The sequence below is a fragment of the Canis lupus genome, chromosome 28 (genome assembly GCF_048164855.1).
Source record: "Canis lupus baileyi chromosome 28, mCanLup2.hap1, whole genome shotgun sequence".
Classification (NCBI taxonomy): domain Eukaryota; kingdom Metazoa; phylum Chordata; class Mammalia; order Carnivora; family Canidae; genus Canis; species Canis lupus.
The window spans coordinates 25,423,322-25,449,114 of NC_132865.1; the positions used below are offsets into that span (position 1 = coordinate 25,423,322).

Here is a 25,793-nt window from a genome sequence, read left to right on the forward strand (position 1 = left end):
TTCACAGGGAAGGGACACCTGGGTTGTTCAGTAGCTTAGCATCTGTCTTAGACTCAGGTCGTGATCCTGGGGTCCTGGGAAAGAGTTCCATATCAGACTCCCTGCAGGGGGCCTGCTTCTCTCTCTGCCTATGTCTTTGCCTCTCTGATTGTGTCTCTCATGAATAAATAAATAAATAAAAATCTTAAAAAAAAAAAAAAGAGGGCACTAGTGATGAGCAGTGGGTATTGTATGTAAGCGATGAATTACGGAATTCTATTTCAGAAACCAACATTGCACTGTATGTTTACTAACTAAAGTTTAAATTAAAAAAGAGTAGATTAGACACTACAGAAGAAATTATCAGTGAACTTAAAGCTGTAGCATTCCAACTACTGAAACTGAGGTACAGAAAGTAAAAACACTAAAAAATGAACAAAGCCTCTGTGGTTTGTGGAACATAACAAGTATTAAAACATGTATGTAAATAGAGTCCTAGGAGGAGCAGGGGAAATACCAGGGACTAAATGTGTGTATTCCTTAAAAATTCATAAATCAAAACCTAATCCCCAGCGTGATGATGTTTGAAGGTAAGGCCTTTCGGAAATAATTACGTCTTGAGGCTGGAGACATCATGAATGGGATTAGTCTTTTTTTTTTTTTATTTTTTTTTATTTTTTTTTAATATTTTTAATTTTTTTTAAATTTTTATTTATTTATGATAGTTAGAGAGAGAGAGGCAGAGACACAGGCAGAGGGAGAAGCAGGCTCCATGCACCGGGAGCCCGACGTGGGATTCGATCCCGGGTCTTCAGGATCGCGCCCTGGGCCAAAGGCAGGCGCCAAACCGCTGCGCCACCCAGGGATCCCGGACTAGTCTTTTTAAGAAAAGAATAGACTGTGGCTTTCTCTCTAAGCTATGTGAGGACCCAATGAGAAGACAGGCATCTACAAAACAGGGAGAATGCTCTCACAAGATCACAGTATCTGCCAACACTTTGATCTTGGACTTCCCAGCCTCCAGAATTGTGAGAAATCAATGCTTGTTGTTTAAGCCATCAAGTCTATGGTATTCTGTTACAGCAGCCTAAACTAAGACAGAAGCAGAAAATAGCTCTAAAGAAATAGTGGCTTCAAGGTACCCAGAATACTCAAAATCTTCTTTAAAAAAAAGGTTGGGGGATCCCTGGGTGGCGCAGCGGTTTGGCGCCTGCCTTTGGCCCAGGGCGCGATCCTGGAGACCCGGAATAGAGTCCCACATCGGGCTCCCGGTGCATGGAGCCTGCTTCTCCCTCTGCCAGTGTCTCTGCCTCTCTCTCTGTGACTATCATAAATAAATAAAAAATTAAAAAAAATAAAAATAAAAAAAAGGTTGAAGATTCAGTTTCCTGTTTCAAAACTTACTACAAATCTGTAGTAACTAAGACAGTGTGGCACTGTCATAAGAATGAGACTGGGAATCCAGAAATAAAACTTCACATTTATGTTAACTGATTTTGACAAGGGCACCAAGACAACCCAATGGGCAAAGAATAAATAGTTTTTTCAACAAATGGGGCTCAGATATTTGGATAGCTGCATATAAAAGAATCAAGTTGGAACTCTTCTAAAACATAAACAAAATATTCAAAATCGGCCAAAGACTTAAATATAAGAGATAAAACTATAAAACCCTTAGAGGAGAACTGGGATAAATCTTTATGACCTGGTATTAGACAAAGCTTTCTTAAATACAACACCAAAAGCATAAGCAAAAAGAAAAGAAAAAAAAGATAAATTAGACTTTAACAAAATTAAAAACTTTTGTGCTTCAAAGAATAACATTAAGAAATTGAAAAAGACAAACCAGGAGACTAGGGAAAAATATCTGTAAATCCTTTTTATGATAATAGACTTGTGTCCAGAATATATTAAAAAAACACTTGCAACTCAACAACAAAAAGACAAACAATACAATTTATTATCCAAGCCATTTATAAATAGGCAGAGAACCTGAATAGAATATTCTACAAAGAAGATATACAAGTGGATAATATGCACATGAAAATATAATCAACATCATTAGTCATTAGGGAAAAGTAAATCAAAACCACAATTGTACACCACTTCACACCTGATGAAATAGCTATATTTAAAATGATAGATAATAATAAACATTGGCAATAATGTGGAGAAGTGGGGTGCCTGGGTGACTCAGTTGATTAACTGTCTGACTCTTGGTTTCAGATCACATAGTGATCTCAGGATCCTGTGATTGAACCTCATGTTGGCCTCTGCACTCAGCATGGAGTTTGTTTCAGATTCTCTCTCTCACCCCCACCCCTCCCTGCTTGTGCATTCACACGCACGTGTGCACTCTCTCTCTCAAATAAATAAAATCTTCATAGATTATCAATTTTTTAAACAAAAATAATAACCACAGATCATGGTGTTAATGACATGTAAAAGTAAAATGAACAATTACAATACCACAAATCACAGGGAGGGAGGAAATGGCAGTACACTAAGGTTATAGATGAAGTGATGTCATTATTTGAAGAAAGACTGTGCTTATTTAAGGATGATTGTTCTAAACCCTAAAGCAACCACTAAAATAACAAAGATGTTTATAACTAGTAAGTCAATAATAGAAAATGAGTTGCAAAAATAGAGGGGAGCAGGAAAAGAGGAAAAGAGAACAGATAAGACAAATAGCAAGATGGTAATGTTAAACTCAGTTATATCAGTAATTATATTAAATGTAAATAGTCTAAACAATCCAATTAAAAGGCAGAGATGGCAAGACTGAATTTTGAAAATCCAGTGATGTGCTCTCTGCAAGAAGCACACTTTAAATATATAGGGGCCCCTGGGTGGCTCAGTTGTTGAGCATCTGCGTTTGGCTAAGGTCATGATCCATCGTCCCACACTGGGCTCCCTGCAGGAAGCCTGCTTCTCCCTCTGCCTATGTCTCTGCCTTTCTATCTGTGTCTCTCATGAATAAATAAATAAATAAAATCTTTTAAAATATATATATAAATATATATACAGGTTAAAGTAAAATTATAGGGAAATATATATACTTAATACAAATAATAAAGTTAGAAAGCTGGAGTGACTATATTAACATAAAATAGAACAGACTTCAGGATAAGAAACAGATCATGAAAATTTATAATGAATAAAAAGTGCCAATTCATTAAGAAAACATAACATTCCTCAATATTTATGTACCTAATAACAGAACTTCAAAATGCAGAAAGCAAAAATTGGCAGAATTGGCAAACCCATAATTAAGATTTCAACACTCTCTCCAAGTAGCTGGTAAATCAGTAAGGATATAAAAGATTGGAATGACACAGCCAACTGAATGAATCTAATTGCCTCTCAGAACATTCCACCTAAAAACTGTAGTTGGAATAGTCACCAAAATAGTCCTTATGTGGGCCATAAAGCAAGCATCAAAAACTTTAAGGAACTAAAATTTTATAGATTATGTTATTTAACCACAATGGAATTAAATTAGAAAGGAAAATAAAAGGAGATTTAAGAACACACTTTTTTTTTTTTTAAAGATTTATTAGAGAAAGAGAGAGATTGAGGGGGAGCTGCAGAGGGAGAGGGACATGCAGACTCTGCACTGAGCACAGAGCTCAACATGGGACCCTGAGATCATGATCAGAGCTGAAACCTAGAATCAGACGCTTAACCAACTGAGCCACCCAGATGCCCCTAAAAACATTTTTCAATAACCTCTGGGACAAAGAAAAAAAAATCACAAAGGAAATTAGAAAATATTTGAACTGAGTGAAAGTAAAAGCAAAAATTTGAAATTTGTGGGATGCAACAGCATAGTGCTTAGAGGGAAATCTATCTATTTAGCTAGATAGCTAGCTTTAAATGCCTATATTACAAAAGAGGGAAAATGATCTATTTTCCATCTCAAGAAGCAAGAAAAGTGGGGAGCCTGGGTGGCTCAATTGATCAAGTGGCTACCTTTTGCTTCAGGTCATGATCCCAGAGTCCTGGGATTGAGTCCCACTTCAGGCTTCCTGCTCAGTAGGGAGTCTGCTTCTTCCTCTCCCTCTGTGCCCCCCCCCCATGCTCTCTCTTGCACTCACTCTCTCTCAAATAAATAAAATCTTTAAGAAAAAACTCAAGAAAAGTAAATGCGAATTCAGTTCAAAAGAAGGAAATAATAAAGGTAATAGCAGGAGTCAATGATAGAGAAATATAGAGTGACTACAGAAAGATCAGTAAAACCAAACGCTGACTCTGAAAATATAAGTAAAAGTAATCAATTCTAGGTGGAATGATAAGACAGAAGACATGAACAATATCAGAAATTTTAAAAATATCACTATAGTTAAAAGGATAATAAAGTAATATTATAAAGAAATTTATGCCAATAAGGTTGACAGCTTAGGTAATATAGAGTCCTTGAAATACACAAATTAGAAGAAACAAATCTTTTTTTTTTTTAAGATTTTATTTATTTATTCATGAGGGACACAGAAAGAGAGAGAGAGAGGCAAAGACATAGGCAGACGGATAAGCAGACTCCATGCAGGAAGCCAGATGTAGGACTCAATCCTGGGACTCTGGGATCACACCCTGAGTCAAAGGCAGACACTCAACTACTGAGCCACCCAGGTGTCCCAGAAGAAACAAATTCTATATAGCTCTGTATCTATTAATACTTCTATATAAAAACATTTCCCATAAAGAAAATTCCAGGGATCCCTAGGTGGCTTAGCGGTTTAGCGCCTGCCTTTGGCCCAGGGCGCGATCCTGGAGTCCCGGGACTCCCGCCATGGAGCCTGCTTCTCCCTCCTCCTGTGTCTCTGCCTCTCTCTCTCTCTCTCTCTCTCTCTATGTCTATCATAAATAAATAAATAAATCTTAAAAAAAATATTCCAAACCCAGATGGCTTTGCTGATGCAGTCTATCACACTTAAGAATCAAATATACCAATCCTACACAAACTCCTTTAGAAAACAAATAAGCAGGAAATACTCCTCAACTCATATTATCCTCCTATCCCCAACAACATTACAAGAAAAGTACAATGAATTAAATAAATGAAATAAAAACCTATGTTCATACAAATATCTGTATGCAAGTCTCTATATATCCCTCACGAACACAGAAACACAAATTCCCCAAAATATTAGCAAATAAAATCCATCAATATATAAAAAGATAATCCATAACTACCAAGTGAGATTTATCCCAAGAATGAAAGATTGGTTTGACCTTCAAAAATCAATGTAATTCACCAAACAAAATAAAGGATAAATATGATCATCTCAACATTGACACAAAGGCATTTTTAAAAATTCAACACCCATTTTTATTTTTAAAAAATTCTCAGCAAACAATAAATTGAAGGGAACTTAATCTGATAATTGGCATTCATGTAAAATCTATCATACCTAATGATGAAAGACTAAATGCTTTCCTCCTCAAGACTGGGAATAAAGCAAGGATGTTTACTCTACTTTATAATTGAAGCCCTAGCCGTGTAATAAGTCAAGAAAAGGAAACAATACTCAGTTTGGAAAGGAAGAAATAAAATTATCTTTACCTGCAGACTAACATGTTTTGATAAATATAAAATAATTTTAAAATCTACAAAAGGCTATTATTAGAATCTATAGAATAAATTTAGCAATGCCATAGGATACAAACAAGGCCAAATATGCAAAAATCAATTTTCACATCAGCAGTGAAAAACTGGAAAACTATTTTTTTAAAGATGCTATCTTCCATTCATGCCAAAAAAACATGAAATACATAAGAGTAAATTTAAGAAAATAATGTGCAAGGGCTGTACAATAAAAACTACAAAATATTGTTGGCAGAAATTAATGAATAACTAAATAAATGGTGAGAAATACAATTTTCATGGATTGGAAGACTATATTCTTAAGGTTCCTATTCTTTTTTTTTAATATTTTATTTATTCATTCATGAGAGACACACAGAGACAGAGAGAGGCACAGACACAGGCAGAGGGAGAAGCAGGCTCCATGCAGGGAGCCCGATGTGGGACTCGATCCCAGGTCTCCAGGATCACACCCTGGGCTGAAGGCAGTGCTAAAACGCTGAGCCACCTGGGCTTCCCAATTCTTTCTAAATTAATCTATGCATTCCACATAATCCCTGCAGAATTTTTAAGATAAATTGGCAAGCTGATTCTAAAATTTATATGATAATGCAAAGGACCTAAAATACTGAAACAGGGGATCCCTAGGTGGCGCAGCGGTTTAGCGCCTGTCTTTGGCCCAGGGCGCGATCCTGGAGACCCTGGATCGAATCCCACATCGGGCTCCCGGTGCATGGAGCCTGCTCCTCCCTCTGCCTGTGTCTCTGCCTCTCTCTCTCTCTCTCTCTGTGACTATCATAAATAAATAAAAAGTTTAAAAAAAAAATACTGAAACAATATTGGTAGAAAGAATGATGTTAAAGAACTCTTTCTACCTAATTTCATGACTTTATTGTTATAAGAATCATGACAGTGCATTAGTGACATAGGATGAACACAGAGATCAAGATTTATAAAGAAGTCTCATGTGTTCAACTGATTTTCTTAAACAGGTTCCAAAAATAATTCAATGAGAGGGATAGTCTTTTCAACAAGTGCGATGGAACCACTGGATATCCAAATAGAAAAACTGATCCTTCGCCCTTCATATTATTTACAAAATTTACTCAAAATGGATCACATCCAAATTTAACTGCTCAGATATAAAACCTCTAGATAAAAAACATGTATGAGACAAAGAGTTCTTTAAAGAATTCAAACACAAAGGACACAAAAAGCAAGACTCATTAAAAACTGTTAAGTTGGAATTCATTAAAATTTAAAACTTTTGTTTTTTGAAAGAAAGACATTAATGAAATGGCATACCACAGATGGAGAGAAAATATTAGCTATCATATATGTAACAAACAGCTGTTATCTCGAACATATAAAGAACTTTTGAAACTCTATAGTAAGAAGACAAGCAATACATTTAAAAATGGGCTAAAGATTTCAACAAACTTTATAAAGGAACATATGCTAATGGTAAACGAATACAAGAAAAGATGCTCAAAACATCATTTATCATGGAAAAGCAAATTAAAACCAAAATGTGATTCCACTATACACCCACTAGTATAACTGAAATGAAAGAGACTGACAATACCATTTTTTATTTATTTTTTAAAATTTTTATTTAAATTTTAGTTAACATGCAGTGCAATATTGGTTTCAGGAGTTGAATTCAATTTACCACTTACATACAACACCCCAGTGTCATCACACGTGCCCTCTTTAATACCCATCCCCCATCTAGCCCATCCTCTACATACCTCATTCCATCAACCCTCAGTTTGTTCTCTATCATTAAGAGTCTCTTATGGGAGTGATGGGTATCAAGAAGGGAATTAGAGAGGACATTTGATGTAATGAGCACTGGCTATTACATGCAACTAATGCATCACTAAATTCTACCGCTGAAACTAAAAAAAAAAAAAAAAAAAAAAAAAAATTAGTCTCTTATGGCTTGTTCCCCTCTCTCCTTTCTTCCCCCTTCCCAAATGTTCATCTGCTTTGTTTCTTAAATTCCACATGAGTGAAATCATATGGTATTTGTCTTTCTCTAATTTATTTTGTTTAGCATAATACACTCTAGTTCCATCCATGTCATTGCATATGGTAAGATTTCATTCTTTTTGATGGCTGAGTCATATTCCATTATATATATCACATCTCTTTTTATCCATTAATACCAATTCTGATGTGGATCTAGAGCAACTGGAATTCTCATTAATTGCTGAGGAATATGTAAAAGGTACATCTCTTTGGAAAATCGTTTGGCAGTCTCTTATAAAGTTAAATATGTACTTTTTGTTTGTCTTATAAATAGGACTCAGCAACCCCATCCTTAGGTATTTACTCAAGTGAAATAAAAACCTATATTTATAAAGTTAAATATGTACTTTTTATTTGTCTTATAAATAGGACTCAGCAACCCCATCCTTAGGTATTTACTCAAGTGAAATAAAAACCTATGTTCATACAAATATCTGTATGCAAGTCTCTATAGTAACTTTATTTGTAATTTGAGAAACAACCAAGTTTACCTCAAATGGGCAACAGATAAACAAACTGTATCCCATAAAGTGGAATATCACCCAACAATAAAAATGAATGAACTGCTACTAATGCACACAGCATGGACAAAATTTTTAAAAATTATACTGAGTGAAATAAGGTAGACAAAAAAGAGTACATACTATACGACTCCATTTATATGAAACTCTTGAAAAATAAAAACAGATGTATATAGAACCAAATGTATCAATGGTTGCTGAACAGGAATGGGAAGAGGTTGACTGGAAAAGGCCATGAGTGAATCTTACAGAATAATGAAAACATTCTATCTTGATTATAGTGATTGTTATATGGATGTATATGATTTAGACTTTTAATGGGTGCATACTGTCGTATGTAAATTACAAATACATAAAGTTAATTTTAAACAAATATTATAAAAACTTCCAAAATCAAAGGACATGAATTTCCAGATTGAAATTGTCTCCCAAATGCCAGCACAGTGAATGGAATGTGACCCACATCCAAGTCCATCCTTAAAAGTTTTTAGGACACCAGGAGTAAAGAGTTCCTAAAGAATCTCACAGAGAAAAAAAATGATCATAATACAAAAAATCAAAATGGAACCAGAATTATCAGATCTTTCTATTTGGAAGATAGTAGAATAATGTCTCCAAATTTTTGAGATAAAAATATTCTAAATCTAGAATTATATACTCCATCAATTTTTCAATCAACTCTATGGCACAAAATATCTCTTTTTAAAAGATTTTATTTATTTATGAGGCACAGAGAAAGAGAGAGGCAGAGACACAGGCAGAGGGAAAAGCAGGCTCCATGCAGGGAGCCCAATGTGGAACTCGATCCCGGGACTCCAGGATCATGCCCTGAGCCAAAGGTAGACGCTTAACTGCTGAGCCACCCAGGCATCCCTATAAAATATCTTTGAACATACAAGCTTTCAAAAAAACATGTCCCTTTCTCAGACAGCTCTTGAAAAATTAATTTCATCTAAACAGAACAGAAAATTAGGAAAAGAGAAGACACAGGATCTAGGAAACAGGAGAAAGGCTAAAGAAATTCCCAGAATGAATATGAAGGAAATCTCAAGTGAAGTCCTAAAACAGATACCAGCCCAGATTGCAGCCAGCTGAATTGATACATAGAAAAATGACAAATACATAGAAAAATGACAAATAATCAACTAATTTTTAATTCCAGGAAAAATAAAAAGCAATTATATAGTGTATTATGTGATTCAACTTTGAATGATATTTAAGTGAGCTGAATTATATAGTCAAAAAATACCAACCAGATTAACAACTTTAATATAACTCTATTGACAGGATTGGGGAGGGAAGTTTGGGGTTGGAGTGGTACTTATGAGAATTATATCATCATGTTCCACAGTAGGAATTCAGTAGATAAATATCTAAGATTTACAAATCAATAAACAGTGGCTGTTATTTAGTATTGTGGAGGTAAGTGAAGGAATAGCTGTAGAATAGTGTAGGAATAGCTGTAGAAATTGAAAGTTGTTTTGTTATAAGCCCCCAAGTACTCTTTTAAGTTTTGTTATATACCCTACGGTCTTATTTCTTAAAAGTGTTTATTGCATTGCTTTGATTTTAAAAATCTACTTTAAAAATGACTGAATGATTGGTAAGGAACACCTTGTTAACAGAATTGTTATCATACATCATCATATCCCCCATTAGACTGAGAGAATTTAAGAACAAGGAATTTTTTTTTTTAAAGTTCACAAGGGCCTCTTTCTTTGTTTTTTTTTTTATTATTATTCTTTTATTTATTTATGATAGTCACAGAGAGAGAGAGAGAGAGAGAGAGAGGCAGAGACACAGGCAGAGGGAGAAGCAGGCTCCATGCACCGGGAGCCCGACGTGGGACTCAATCCCGGGTCTCCAGGATCGCGCTCTGGGCCAAAGGCAGGCGCCAAACCGCTGCACCACCCAGGGATCCCCCAAGAACAAGGAATTTTTGTTGCTTTCGGAATGACCTAGAGTTCAGCCCAGTGAGTGCCTGGCATGTAACAGGCACCTACTATATGTTTACAGAATGAATGAATAAACGAACAATAAAAAATATTCAACCATCTGAAGAAGGAATTTAAGGGGATCCCTGAGTGGTTCAGCAGTTTAGCGCCGCCTTCGGCCTAGGGCGTGATCCTGGAGACCCGGGATCAAGTCCCACATCGGGCTCCCTTCATGGAGTCTGCCTGTGTCTCTGCCTCTCTCTCTCTCTGTCTCTCATGAATAAATAAATAAAATCTTAAAACAATACAAAACAAAACAGCAAGTTCCAGAGGCTGGGCTATGCAAAAATTTGCTTTTTCCTCCCATAGAGAGGGAGGAAAGGGAGTGTAGATGAAATTTCAAGTTCTTTTACTTCTGGCAAGAAGACAAGCAATTTAAAATGCCCTGCATAGCTTCTTGGAAGAGTGAATATAGACTTGCCTAGGGTTAATTTAAAATATGCTCTTGTGCTGTTGATGGAAATGCAAACTGGTGTAGCCACTCTGGAAACAGTGTGGAGGTTCCTCTCTCAAAATGTTAAAAAAAATAGAACTACCCTATGACCCAGCAATTACACTACTAGGTATTTATCCAAAGAATACAAAAATGCTGAATTGAAGGAATACATGCACCCCAATGTTTATAGCAGCACTATCAACAATAGCCCTCTTATGGAAGGAGCCCAAATGCCTATTGACTGATGAATGGATAAAGATGATGTGTGCGGGGTTATATATATTGGGATTATATTATATATATAATTTTTAATTTATATTATATTTTATTATATATAATGGAATATTACTCGGCAACCAAAAAGAATGAAGTCTTGTTATTTGCAACAACATGGATGGAACTAGAGTGTTTATGCAAAATAAGTCAGGGAAAGACAAATGTATGATTTCATTCATGTGGAATTTAAGAAACAAAACAGATGAACATAGAAGAAGGGACAGAAAAATAAAATAAGATTTAAAACAGAGAGGGAGGCAAACCATAATAGACTTAAATATAGAGAACAAACTAAGGATTGCTAGAGGGGAGGTGGGTGAGGGAATGGGCTAAATAGGTGATGGGCATTAAAGAGGGTACTTGGTGGGATGAGCACTGGGTATTATATATGTGATGAACCACTAAATTCTACTCCTGAAATCAATACTACAGTATACATTAACTAAATTGAATTTTAATTTAAAAATGATAGAAACAATAAAAAATAAAATGTACTCTTGTGGTCCATTTCAAATCATCTTCCAATGCCTTATTAAAAGGACATGTTGAAGTTTAGCAGGAAAATATTAACTTGTTTCTTGGTATATATTAATGGGGTCAGTGTCTCCATTTTTCTGGCTTTTATTTTTCCATTCTTTATGCTCACTGTTTGAAGTTGCCCCAACACTGCTGACATCAAACCCTGTGCGCCATGGGAGAGAAAGCTCAATGTGCCAAACAAGGTCGTTGACATCCATCCTAAAAGTCTTCAGCAACAGACAGCTTTGTGCCACGGGGAAAAAGAAGTGGGTATCATTAGAGACTCCTAACAAAAACCCTATAATTACCCAAGGTTTTTAGCACTTAGAGAAGCTGCTTTTATATGGACATCCATAGATTCCTTGTATACACCTACAGAAAATACATGAAATAAGAGAAAAGGAAAAATAACGGTCTTTTAGGATAGTTAAATAACTTTGAATCTTCCAAGATTCTGGTTTGAGTAGTGAGAAAGATATTTGAGAAAAATTAAAAAGGAAAAGATATAACAACAACAAAAATACTGGCAGGGCAACTGAAAATCCTGGAGCTCTGTAGAAGGAATAAGAAAAGGAAAAAGGAAAGAGAACTGGATCACTGACAGAAATAGGCATTCCCAAACAATGCCCATGCCCTAGCCTACTGGAGGTCCTAGAGCCCCAGGAGAGTGGCTACGTTAGAGGCAGAGGCACAGGATACTGACCCGGAAGAAGCTTCCTGCTATTTGAGATTTCATTCCCTTCCCTCTCACTTCTACAGACCCACAGCTGCCAAAGACTCCTTTCCCCAAGATCCTCTAATCCTGCCCTCATTTCTCTTATTCCCTAGCCCAAAATTGGTCCAGGGCAGATATCTGGGCCAAGGAAGTTACAGGGAGGGGAGGGGAAGGTGGCAGAGGACTAGAGGAGGAAATAGAAGAACAGAAGATAAATCCTGTCTTTCTTCTTTCTATATCTGTGGGCCCTCTAATGAGCAAATTTTTCAAAGTGCCTTCATACAATTTCTCCTTTTAATTCCTGTCCTCCTCCTAACATCAAATCCATTGATTTATGCATGCATTTGTTCATTTCTCCTTCTCCATTCATTCATAACAACCACCATCTGGTAGTGCTTGCTAGACAATGGAGGAAATGAGAGTGAACAAAAAACAGATATAGTTTCTAGTCTTGAAGAGCTCTCACCCTTGAGGGGAAGAGAAACATTAAGCACATAATCACCCAAAAACAAACGTAAAATTGCACCTATGGCAAATACTACAAAGAAAAAGTATATGACTCTGAGGGCCTCTACCAGCGGGATTTGCCTTAGGGCACTGAGTGGAAGCTTCCCTTAGGAAGGGATTGCTAAACCTGGCTCTGAGAGAATAGAAGGGTTTACCAGGTAGAGAATAGCATGTGCAAAGGTCCTGGAGCAGGTGAAAGCATAGCAAAGATGAGAACAGGAGGCAGAGAGAGTGAAGGTAGTGCATACTACAAATAGAGGCTGATAGGTAGATGGGCTACCTAGGTCATGATAGAGTTTTGTCTTTAACCTAAGAACAATGAGAAATCACTGAAGGTGTTTTAAGCAAGGGGTAAAATAGTAATAGAGTAGTATTTTGGAAAGACCAGCATAGCTACAGTGTGGAGAATAGAGTGGAAAAGGCTAGACTAGATAAGAGATGGTAGAAACTTGAATAGAGTTGGAGTGGAAATGAAGTGAGTAGAAGCTCTTTCTTGTTTCAGAAATAGAGTGATCAATAACTTGGTGGTGAGTTGGATATATGGAGCATCAAAGAGAGGCAGAGGTCAATAATGATTTTCTGGCTTCTACCTTGCACAACAGAAAATAGGAAACTCCAGAGCTGGGTTCAGGGGAGAGAGAGAAGATCATGACTTTGGTCATGTAGAGTTTGAGGTGCCTTTGTAGTGTTCCAGAGAAAATATTACATGGAAAATTGGATATATAAGGCCAGAGTTCAATGGACAGAAGAATGTGGGTATCTTCAGCATATTGATTATGTGATCACTTAAACTGCCATCATGAATGAGACTGCCTAGATATGGGAGTAAAGAGTATATGCTGAAATGTTCAATGTAGTTTCCCATAAAATCTGGTTCTTCCTGTCATGTACAGATGACCCTTCCTTCCTCAGTATAACAGATATTTTACTATTTTCATCAATGTAGCTATTCCTTTTCTGTAAATGGTCTGCACATAAATGGAGATCATGGTGGATTAGACAATTGCTTTTCTAGCCATTATTTTGTAGTCTGCTGTGATCCAGGGAAGGAAACAAGTTTGAAAGGAATAAATGTAGATTATAGAAAAGGAAGCAAGTGAATTGATGATACCCGAGTGTCTGCCACTACCTGCTCCTATTTTCTCTAGGAAACTATGCTCAGGAAACATGATGATGCACTTGGAGAGGTTTTATAGCACAGTCACTGCACAGATATTCCTTGGGCTTTTTCTTAACTAAATACATTGTTTCCATGGGCCAACTCAGGCAACAGTCCACCCAGTATAGCTCTTTTTCTTTTTTTTTTTTTGTTTTGTTTTGTTTTGTTTTTTGTTTTGTTTTTAGTATAGCTCTTTTTTATGAAATGTTTTCTCTAGTCTCAAAAGCAACTTTTATAAAACAGCTTGTTAATACATTGGGGATTTCTATGGTCAGAAGTGTGTTACTTGTGGGGTCAGAGATTCATTCAGGATTTGGGAGCCTGCCAAAATGTGGAATCACAAAGCCATTAGGGATGGTAAGGTAGGATGCTCCAAAGAAGTGAAACTGAAAAAGTCCGAGATTGGAAATGTATAGCTAGTGACGAGGTTAGCAGTGCCTCATTCAGTGAACAGTGCCTATTCAGAAGGTTGGGAAGCACAGTCAGTGGCCTAGACCCTTATAACTCCAAATGTGGTCGTAGGACCAGGAACATCAGCATCAGAAATGCGGAATCTCAGATTCTGCTCCAGACCAAACATATCAGAGCCCGCATTTAATAAATGAGATCCTGAGGTGATTCTTAAGCACATAAACATTTAAGAAACAGAATTTTACGGTTTTTATTTGTGTTAACCAAAATGATAGAAGTCGTAAAAGTCCTTTTACGGACTTTTACGAATACTGCTCTGTATTACTCTTTCAAGAAGTGTAGTGATAGTAGGTAAGAGATAGGATAAAAGCCATAGGAGAGGGAGAGATTGGAAATGGAAACCCAAGAGAAAGAAGATCCCAAAAAGAGAAGGGAAAAGATCAAGAGGGCTGAATAACTTGAAAAAAGAGGTGTAGCTCTTTCTTTGCTGATAAAAAATAGGAAAGAGGGCTGGAAGAAGTGTGAGACCAAAGGCAGAAAATTGAGAAAATTCTGTGGGCAATGACCCAGTTCACTCCAGTAAAACTGATAGCAAAGGCAACCACTGAGAAGGAGAAAGAGAGGTTTTACGCCAAACAATATTCCATAGTTTATTTTTTTTAAGATTTTATTTTATTTATTCATGAGAGACAGAGAGAGAGGCAGAGACACAGGCAGAGGGAGAAGCAGGCTCCATGCAGGGAGTCCGAATGGGACTTGATCCCAGGTCTCCAGGATCACACCCCGGGATGAAGGTGGCACCAAACCACTGAGCCACCGGGGCTGCCCTATTTCATAGTTTAAATGGGCTCCAGTTTAAAGGACATTTACTTTTGATTAATACTTCTTTGCATTTTTCCCCATAACTCCTTTAAATAAGTATACATCAATGTATTAAAATATTAAAACCTCACTGGCCATTTACAATAAAACTTCCATTTCGACAAGCAGGTGATGAGCCATGAACTTCACTAGGGCCAACATTATATGCCTTGATGACAGATAAAGCCATATAATATCATGGATACAAAAATGTGTAAAAACTTGAAAGAACAGTAACATTAGAAAAATCATATTTACCTATAGTTTTTATGTCTACAAAGTTTGATAAATCGATAAAATGATCTGAAAAGTTCATTTCACAGTCAAATATATTAGCGATTTACTTCATTGGTTTTCTGATGACCATTTATCATGAGTTAGAGCATCTTCAGAATGAATGGTGGAAACAAAAAATTTGATGTGCTTGCCTCTTAGATAAACTAAGTATTTGATTTATAAGACACAAACGAACAAACCACTATGGCCTGTCATGTTTTTCCAGTTTCTAATTTATTCAACCTCTGCTCAATATTGATCCTGACAAGCAGAGTAACCCAAAGATAAATTTATTCACTCTACAGTTTAGTCAGAAACAAGCCAAAAATTATAGATTTTCCCAGGCAGATGATGACAAGCAGTCAGGAGGATGACAAATGGCTGTCTTTAGATTTAGTTAGGACAGTTGGACCAGACATTTCCAATAAAAATTGGAGCACGCTGGTCAAATACAGGTTCATCAGTGACCATCATTAATTGTAGAGCAAGCACTGCCAGTTACTGCAGGCGCCTATACAGGACCTTGGGCACCAGCCCTGCATGGCAAATAGAATCAGCTCTTCAGTATTTTGCAGCACTCCTCTAAGTGATAGCATGACATGATCATTTATCAAACAGAGACTGTCCAGAAAAGTGTCTGCTCCCTATAGTAACACTGAAGGGCAGGAAAGTGAAAGCATTTTATTAAAGACAGGAAGGCAATGAACTACCAGAGCGTATCCAACGGGTAATCATATTTCAGCACAGGATTAGTTTAGTCTTAAATAAACATACACTGGAGGGAGTGTGTCGCGGGTCATTTATCAAGCGAGGAACAATTAACAAAACTCTACAGGATTCTTTTTATCTATATAAATTTAAGATTTTCTTATTATTGTTATTACTGAACTTTTGGACGATGGGCGTCACATTCAACACTACAAAATGCAATGCACAATTCCTTCCTTAAAGTTTCTTAGACTAAGAGAAATACAGTGAAATTCCGATATAAAATAATCATGGCTGTATCAAATGCTGCTGAACAAATGCTGCGGATGGGGCATAATCTAGCTCCAATACTGAAGGATGAAGTTAAAACTTTTGAAGAAAGCTTTCTTATAAGAAATCAACTACTAAGTCAGAAGCTTATTCTTTCTTACAATAATTTTTGCTCTCTATTGACCAAAATTAAGAAGTTATTAGCTGAGGGGTGGTAGGGCAGACAAAAAGAGAATTAACATATTACTTAACTTCTTTGTTCCAGGCACTTCATATGCCACAACAACTAATCCTAACTATTCACACTTTATACATGAAGACACAGACTTGCAATAATGCCAGGAAGGCTGGGATTGTATTTAAAAAAAAAAAAAAAAAACTCCAATATATTTTTCACAAATTATTTATTTGGATAGCTCAGAGTCTAGTACAGAACTGAGACCATGATAGTCACACAGAGAGAGAGAGGCAGAGACACAGGCAGAGAGAGAAGCAGGCTCCATGCACTGGGAGCCCGACGTGGGATTCGATCCCGGGTCTCCAGGATCGCGCCCTGGGCCAAAGGCAGGTGCTAAACCGCTGCACCACCCAGGGATCCCTAGAACTGAAATATTTTTACTATTTTATGTAGGAAGACATTGGTCTCAAGAAGATTAAGAGAACTACCTACCAGATGCTCTGTAGTGGGTCCTAGACAGCCACCCAGCTAATAATAAGGAGCCACCCAGCTCCTTGTGTTTAGTCCCCTAAAACACCATTCCTTCATGTAGGTAGAGGCATATATCTGGATATTCCACATTTGTTACCTCCATGATATGACAGAATTTTGCAGGAACTTTTTTCATGTAAATTCTATGCCCAACGAGGGGCTTAAACTCACTACTGTGGGGTCAAGAGTCATATACTCCACCAACTAAGCCAGCTAGGTGCCCCTTGTGGGCATTTTTAATATGTGGAAGGGAACTGTTGTCACAGCTCACAGTAAAAACAAACAAACAAACAAAAACGATTTTCCGGGGTGCCTAGGTGGCTCAATCTATTAAATGTCCAACTCTTGCTTTAGGCTCAGATCATGATCTCAGGCTTGTGACATCAAGCCCCACATTGGGCTCCACACTAGGTGTGGAGCCTGCTTAAAATTCTCTCTCTCCTTGTCCCTCCGTCCCTCCCCAACCTCTCTAAAAAAACAAAAATAAACAAGAAAATGATTTTCTAAAATCTAAAGGATAAATGCAGTTTTACCAAAAGAAATTTTCACAAAAATGGCAAAATGAAATATTTAAGTAACAATAAACATGGATTAAGCAAAGAATAAGATGGGAGATACAAATAAGATATACAAGGCTGAAAGGTATCAAGCTTTATTTTTTTTTAAGATTTTATTTCTTTATTCAGGAGAGACACACAGAGAGAGGCAGAGACAGAGGCAGAGAGAGAAGCAGGCTCCCTGTGGGGAGCCCTATGTGGGACTCGATCCCAGGACCCCGGGACCAGGACCTGAGCCAAAGACAGATGCTCAACCACTGAGCCACCCAGGTGCCCCGGTATCAAGCTTAAAGGTGTGGAAATGATACTGGGAATAAAAATACCAAGCAATGCGTTGCTAACTGCTCTCAGCTTTGCAATTAAGAACATTATTAATTAATCTATACTTTGTATTTCTTAATTGTCCCTTATATCCTATAATTTTGGTCTTGGCTTAAGGAGAACAAATGGAAGAATCATAGGTGTTTGCCTGCTGCTATTCTCCAGAATTTTCATTAACTTTGTAGTCCTCACCACCATATTCTCTCTCTTTTTAAAAGATTTTATTTATTCATGAGAGACACACAAAGAGAGGCAGAGACATCAGCAGAGGGAGAAGCAGGCTCCCTGCAGGGAACCTGATGTGGGTCTCGATTCCGGGACTCTGGGATCATGCTCTGAGCCAAAGGCAGATGCTCAACCACTGAGCCACCCAGGTGTTCCCTCATCACCTTATTCTAAAGATTAGTTTATTCCTCTAGATGTGTACAAGATCAATTAGTAGTAAAGACCATTTTATCCAAAAAAGTTTTATGGTACACCTTCTAAGTACTTAGAAAAGCAGTAATTAGAGCTAGAAAAGCAGTAATTACCTTTAAAAACAGTTTAACTCATATGAAAGAAATGCTGATGATTATGAAATATTTGTGTTTTGCTTTTTCTTCTTGATAGGACTTGGAATTTTTACTGAACAAATTGATGAAGCTGTGGAAAATGGATCTAAATGGAAATCCTGTTTGTCTCAAACCCAAATACAGAGACAGACTGATACTGGTGTCCAAGTCACTAGGTATACATTTATATTATATTAATATAATTTTCTTAGAGAAAGAGACCTGGTTAAACGTTTTAGTTAATTAACAGCAAGCCTTAAAAAATATGAATATGATGTCTGAATCTACAAACACGGTCAACTTTAAATTCAGTATTTTAAATAAAAGCAAAAGTTAAAATTGAGAAAAAAAACCATGAAAAATATCTGCTGTTCAGAAATAATTAAGGCACCACATACCCTTTCTTTAAAAATGTATAGAACTTGCTGACCTTTTGTCAAATTCTCATTGGCACAAATCCTCTGAAGATCCCAAGAGACTCTTTAGTTCTTGGATCTGTAGATAAAATTAATCAAAGTTTTCATTGCTTGACAATTGCCCTAGAAACATACAGGGTTCTTTTCATTTGAAAGGGGAATAAGGTAGGGAGGCCCTTTATGAGCTCCTTAGAAATAATAACACCCTGATTATGCACTATACTGGGGGTAATGGACCACAGCTCTTCAACACGGGCCAAGTTATAAAACATCAGAGATACAAACACTTGCTTCTCACAAAGGAGATTCATTAAAGAGTTTCCTATATCTGAAATTCTATGACATGCTATACTTCAGTATAAAAACTAATGCATGGCAAAAACATTTCAAAGCTCATAGCTGTTGTAAACCTTAATTAATCAGTATGCTAGTGCAGTGGTTCTTTGGGGAGAGGGAGAGGCTGACAAAGACTTTATCAGAAAAATCCAAGATTTCTCAAAATACATATGCAAAGGTCACACCCTGCTCGCCACCCCTGATCCCACTAGCCAAGGGAAGGAAATAGAGAATACACCAGAACAGTCATGTGTATTTTTTATAAGTTGTACAGATGAATCTGCAATGCACATTCCCCCAACTCTCCATCTCCTTCCCTTCCTGCCAACCATACAGAACAATATTAGTTCACTTTCCTTAGGCAGCAGAGTAAATATAACTAATGTTAGATGATTAAGAATCTTCCTATGTTCATGAAACCATTTCTGGGAAGTACTGTAGGTGATGTAGTAAAGGATGTGGAGCTAAGGTACTGATCTGCAAATAAATAGGATTTAGTCGATTTTTATAAAAATAAATCTTTTCTAAACATATTTTGTGATTATAAGATTAATACATACTTCTTTTTTTTTTTTTTAATTTTAAGTAGGTTCCATACCCAGCGTGGGGCTTGAACTCTCAATCCTGAGATCGAGTCACATGTTTCACCAAATGAGCCAGCCAGTCACCCCTAAAATTAATATACATTTCTTACAAAAATATAGAAAATAAAATAATATCATTCATAATTCCACCATAAATCTGTTAGCACTTTAGTATATATGTCCCTTCAATCTTTTCTCTTTGGTTCTAGCTTGTCTTATTTTCCCTTTTTTTTTAAATGTATCTTTTTAAATTTATTTTATTTTATTTTAATTTTATTTTATTATTTTATTTATTCATGACAGACTCACAGAGAGAGAGAGAGAGAGAGGCAGAGACACAGGCAGAGGGAGAAGCAGGCTGCATGCAGGGAGCCTGACGTGGGACTCTATCCTGGATCTCCAGGATCATACCCCGGGCCGAAGGCAGCGCTAAACCACTGTGCCACCAGGGCTGCCCTTTTTTTTATTTTTTAAAGATTTTTGTTTATATATTTGTAAGAGACACAGAGAGGCAGAGACACAGGCAGAGGGAGAAGCAGGATCCCTGCAGAGAGCCTGATGCGGGACTTGATCCTAGGACCTCGGGACAGACGCTCAACCACTGAGGCATCCAAGGTGTCCCATTATTTTCATGTCCTTTTTCTTAAATGCAAAAACAAAAAGTGAATTGAGGACTTCGTTTGATGTATCCCAATAAGAACTGTGGAAAGTTGTTTTGTAAGTAACCCAGGTCTCACCAAACAGAATAACAAGCCACACATTTGGTTTACTTAGCCTGAGTGGAAACAAATTTTGTGTTGAGAACAATTCATTAAAACAAATCTCAGAGGTCTCTGATCTTATGCCCATTACCTGGCTTCCCCTCCTGAGGATGAAATCAGGCTTACTGAGGCACAGTCATTTCTCAGGCTCTGTCTGAAACATAAACATGAGGGAAAAGGGATGATGGTAAAAGATTTGGATTTTTATTCCTTATCTTTATACCAGATTTTTAAAATATGTATTGATTTACACATATTACACGCAAAAATGCACTAACAAATTATACAATTACTGATAAAAACACATTTGGAAAGATACCAATAAATCCAAGTGGTTGGGAAAACTAAGCATAAAAGAATGACTTTTAATATAAAGCTTTAAGGATGAAAATGCTTGATAATAGAACAGTTAGCCAATTTCTTACATTATAATTTGGAGAGTACTAATTTCAGTTAAAAGAAATACATGAGAAAAGATGTGGACACAATTATACTTCTAGAGTTTATGGTTCTAGTTTATATTTCCAGTTTCACTTATTTTGTACTTAGGATCTTACAGTATTATGCATCATATTTATTAATAATTTCAGTAGTGCAATCAGTGTGAGGATACTGTCACCCTGTAAGAACATGATTTAAAAATTTTTACTACATTCTTTTCTTACTCTGGGATCCACTGGAAGACATTACATGGATGATGAGAGAAAATACATATTTACTTAAAAAAACCTCTATACAGCAAATTTTGTTAGAAAGAGATAGTCTTGGGATGCCTGGGTGGCTCAGCTGTTGAGTGTCTGCCTTTGGCTCAGGGCATTATTCCCAGGATCCAGGATCGGGTCCCACATCAGGCTCCCTGCGGGGAGCATGCTTCTCCCTCTGCCTGTGTCTCTGCCTCTCTCGTGAATAAATAAATAAAACCTTAAAAAAAAAAGTTCTTTTTATCAAATGAAGGCCACCTGTATTCATGTGATTACATATAGTACAAAGTGTCCTATAAGGGAATAGTTTAATATTTTATAGTATATGTAGTATATATGCAAATATAATTAAATACTATCAACCATTAAAAATTTGCGTTTAAAGAAAGATACAATAAAATCATCACAATATAGCAATAAAAATTAAGACAGAATGCTATGAAAATAGAGAACTCCAACTTTATATAATATACACACATAGAAAACAAAAAAATGTTAAAAAATATACTGTTAATGGGTTTTAGTGATTATTTTTGGTTGTAGAACACAAGCAATATTAATTTTTTTCTTTCCCCACTTTTTTGTATTTTCCAAATATCTTACAGCATATAAAAATTATTCTGTGTAATTTAAGATGCTCAGATTTCAAAACAGTTTTTAGAGACACAAAATATAAATATGGCTGAAACAAAACCAAGAGACTAGTTTTGTGGGTTGTCCCTACCATATCCTATATCCTAAGATATAATAGCAGCCCCTGGGTGGCTCAGTTGGTTAAGCCTAGAATATAACAAGCATTATTAATGTATGTACTTTTATAATACCATGCTAAATGTATAAAATTTCTTATTCACCTTAACATAAAATACATTTTGTTTTTTCCTAAGAACAACTATAATATGGAAATGAACAGATAATATCTAATTTCTGTTGAATATGACTTTTTTAAAGATTTTATTTATTTATTCATAGACACAGAGAGAAAGAGGCAGAGACACAGGCAGAGAGAGAAGCAGGCTCCATGCAGGGAGCCCGATGTGGGACTCGATCCTGGGTCCCCAGGATCACACCCCAGGCTGCAGGCAGCGCCAAACCACTGCGCCACCAGGGCTGTCCAACATTTTTGTTTTTAAAAATAAGAATATAGGGGATCCCTGGGTGGCGCAGCGGCTTGGCGCCTGCCTTTGGCCCAGGGCGCGATCCTGGAGACCCGGGATCGAGTCCCACGTTGGGCTCCCGGTGCGGTGCGTGGAGCCTGCTTCTCCCTCTGCCTCTCTCTCTCTCTCTCTCTCATTAAAAAAAAATAATAATAATAACAATATAATTTACATGTGACCCTAGAAGGAAAACCATATATCAAATCGTTTACAGTGATTATCTTTGTCAGTGATGGGAAGGAGAGTTATGGATAGTAATTATAGAGTCTTTATATGTTTTTTCTATCATGTTTCAGTTGTTTATAATAAGCACATATTCTTTTTGAAATCAGAAAAAAATAATTAAAAAGAAGTAAAAGCTCAGTAAAAACAAAGAAGCTGTGTAAATAAGATAATTTTTAAAAGGTATTTATTTCAGCCTCTGGTATAATTTAAGTTCATATGCCTTAAACCAGAAATACATATACATATATATATGACATATATATATGTATATTATCTATATATTTATATATTACATTTTTTAACATATATACTTTTCTTAGAATTTCTTGATGGAAAAGAAATTAGAAACATGGAAAGACAATTCCTAATAAATTGGAAAGCATCCAAAGATGCCAAGAAAATCAGCAAGAAAAGGAATAGTCAAACTGAAGATGCAAGTAACTCACACATAAGTAAGCAGGCTGTCATTCATTAGTTGACCACTTCTAACAGAGGAATATTCTCAACAACAACAACAACAACAACAACAACAACAAAAATGCCAAGAAATAAGAGGTATTTGTTAAGATTTTTGATTTAAGATTTTTTTAACTTATTTATAGTTCCTAGGAAATTTTACTTGTAATGTTCACATATGAAAATGGTAGCTACTATCAACAAAAGCTGTGTTTGGTTCATATTGAGTTTGCATCAGCTATGAAAACAGAGACATGAGGGTGGGAGAAAATATATAATTTTTTATCTGGCAAAGTGCATGATATTAATTATGCAAATGGTGAAACAACAAATTGTGAAACCTAAGTCACTAGTATATTTGTTTAGCAGTGCAAAAATCACATTTTCCATCAGAATACAAAATAAAAATGTATGACGACCACATCTGTGGCCTATACTCTGTGGCCTGTCCCCTTTCTTATGTACATGCCCTAACACTTGAATATTTTCATTATAATATGCTTAAGGTTACAATACAAAGGAAAGTCAACTTTCCTTGACTAACTAATCCAGCCAAGTAGAACATATAACAATTATCTCTATCATATTTGGGAGCATCCTAGAATTCCTTCTTCACAGATTCTATAATCCACAACTTTGGAATGAACCTCTTCCTCTGTTCCATGACAGTGTTTGAATGCTAACGGTCTTTCTGTTTCACAGTTAATGGGATGGGATCATAGAGAGGGGTTAGGCCAGGGAATAGGGAAAAAGAAATTGTAATAGTGTAGTGAGGCTTTATGCATGGATACCGTATCCTAGGAGCTCTGCTGCTCCAAAACAAGAAAGTTGAGGTGAGGAGAAGCAGAGGTTGAAAGGCATGGAGCTCTGATGATTTTGCCATATCACGTGCATTACATATAAACTGTGGGAAATCATTTCAAAGAGTGGGACTTTCTGAATTGACAGTATATACCCATGAATGATGACACTATGCTGGCAATGTGAATTTTCCAAGATCTGAAATCTATTAAATGAACAGGCAGCATTTCTTCTCCTCTGTTTATCCCTGGCTGGCTTTGAAGGGCAAAACCAGACACACGGTAAGGATTCCAGTATTTTACATATTTTCAGTATTATACCAAAGATACAAAAGTATCTCAGTAATACTGAAGTATTCATAGAATTCAATACCTCACCCAAAAACTGAACTTATTCTAAAAATAATGTAGTTTCCTTCATCTTAATAGATTTTCAAGATTCTTCCTACTTCAGAAAACAATTCGGTTAATTTATTTTTAACTTCTGCAACGAAATTCAACAAAACAATTATAATATGCCTTAAGGTTTATAATTTTAAAAAATTAGTCATTTTTCTCAATAAAATCCTTATTGATAAAAAAATCCTTATTGATTTCTTCATAATGTAATGTTATCAGTAACAATTAACAAAAGCAATTTTTAAAAAAATTTATTTATGATAGTCACAGAGAGAGAGAGAGGCAGAGACACAGGCAGAGGGAGAAGCAGGCCCCATGCACCGGGAGCCCGACGTGGGACTCGATCCCAGGTCTCCAGGATCACGCCCTGGGCCAAAGGCAGGCGCTAAACCGCTGCGCCACCCAGGGATCCCTAACAAAAGCAATTTTTAAAGCAGTATAAATACAGTAATAACAAACTCTCTGAAAAGTAAATTAAGAAAACAATCCCATTTACAATAGCACAAAAAAGGAAAAATACCTACAAATAAATTTAACTAGTAAGTAAGGAAAAAAAGAATTGTATACTGAAAACTACAAAACACTAATGAAAGAAAGGAACAAACAAAAGAATGGGAAAACATCCTGTATTCACGAACTAGAAAATTTAATATTGGTAAAACGTCCATAATACCCAAAGCAATCAACAGATTCAACACAGTCCATATCAAAATTCTAATGCATGTCCACAGAATTGAAAAACAATTCTAAAATTCATATGGAACCACAAAAGACCATACATAACCCAATCAACCTTGAGGGAGGTATATTACAAAATATAGTAATCAAAACAGTATAGTACTGCCATAAGACAGACATACAGATATATAGAGCAAAACAGCTCAAAAATAAATCCACACATAAATGGTCAACTAATTTAACATGGGTGCCAAGAACACACACTGGGGGAAAGAACAATCAAATGTTATTGGGAAAACTTGATATCCACATACAAACAGAGCCTTATCTTACACGATACCAAAAAATTCACTCAAAATGGATTAAAAATTTAAGCATAAGACCTGAAACTGTGAAACTCTAGAAGAAAACACAGGAGAAATCTTCATGACATTGGTCTTGGCAATGATTTCATGGACATGACATCAAAAAACACAGGCAACAAAAACAAACAAGTGTATTACATCAAACTAAAAAGTTCATGCACAGCAAAGGAAATAATCAACAGAGTAAAAAGACAACATACAGAATGGGAGAAAATATTTGCAAACTATACATCTGATATGGGGTTAAGCTCCAAAATATATATAGGACACCTACAACTCAACAGCAAAAAAACCCCCGAATAACCAGATTAAAAAATGGGCTAGGGACTTGAAAAGGAATATCTCTTAAGACCTACAAATGGCCAACAGGTATCTTTAAAAAATGCTCAATGTCATTAACTAACAAGGAAATACAAATCAAAACCACAATGAGGTATTACCACACACACCTGTCAGATGGCTATTATCAAAAAAACAAAAGATAAGAGTTGGTGAGGATGTAGAGAAACTTGAGCCCTTGTACA

The 25,793-nt window shown here is 36.2% G+C and overlaps 1 protein-coding gene and 1 long non-coding RNA gene across 7 annotated transcripts in view; one reads left to right on the forward strand and one right to left on the reverse strand.

Moving 5' to 3' along the window:
- Positions 1–25,793, forward strand: part of PPP1R42 (protein phosphatase 1 regulatory subunit 42) — a 65,584-nt gene that overhangs the window by 18,632 nt on the left and 21,159 nt on the right. For 3 of the 6 annotated variants that reach the window (XR_012020098.1, XR_012020099.1, XR_012020100.1), the window contains exons 5-6: positions 18,450–18,567; positions 22,892–23,126. Coding sequence is in view for 3 of the 6 variants with exons in the window: in XM_072804405.1 (XP_072660506.1) it covers positions 18,450–18,567; positions 22,892–23,046 (273 nt within the window). In the remaining 3 variants the exon portion in view is untranslated. Of the gene's footprint in view, positions 1–18,449; positions 18,568–22,891; positions 23,469–25,793 lie in introns of those variants that run through there. The other 3 variants (XM_072804405.1, XM_072804406.1, XM_072804407.1) reach the window with 1 other exon arrangement.
- LOC140620319 (uncharacterized) overlaps positions 1–25,793 on the reverse strand; it is a 47,143-nt gene that overhangs the window by 7,611 nt on the left and 13,739 nt on the right. Inside the window, exons 2-3 of the long non-coding RNA XR_012020103.1 lie at positions 20,580–20,642; positions 18,822–18,886 (exon numbers count right to left, since the gene is read on the reverse strand). This is a non-coding gene — a long non-coding RNA (uncharacterized lncRNA). The remainder of the gene's footprint in view (positions 1–18,821; positions 18,887–20,579; positions 20,643–25,793) is intronic.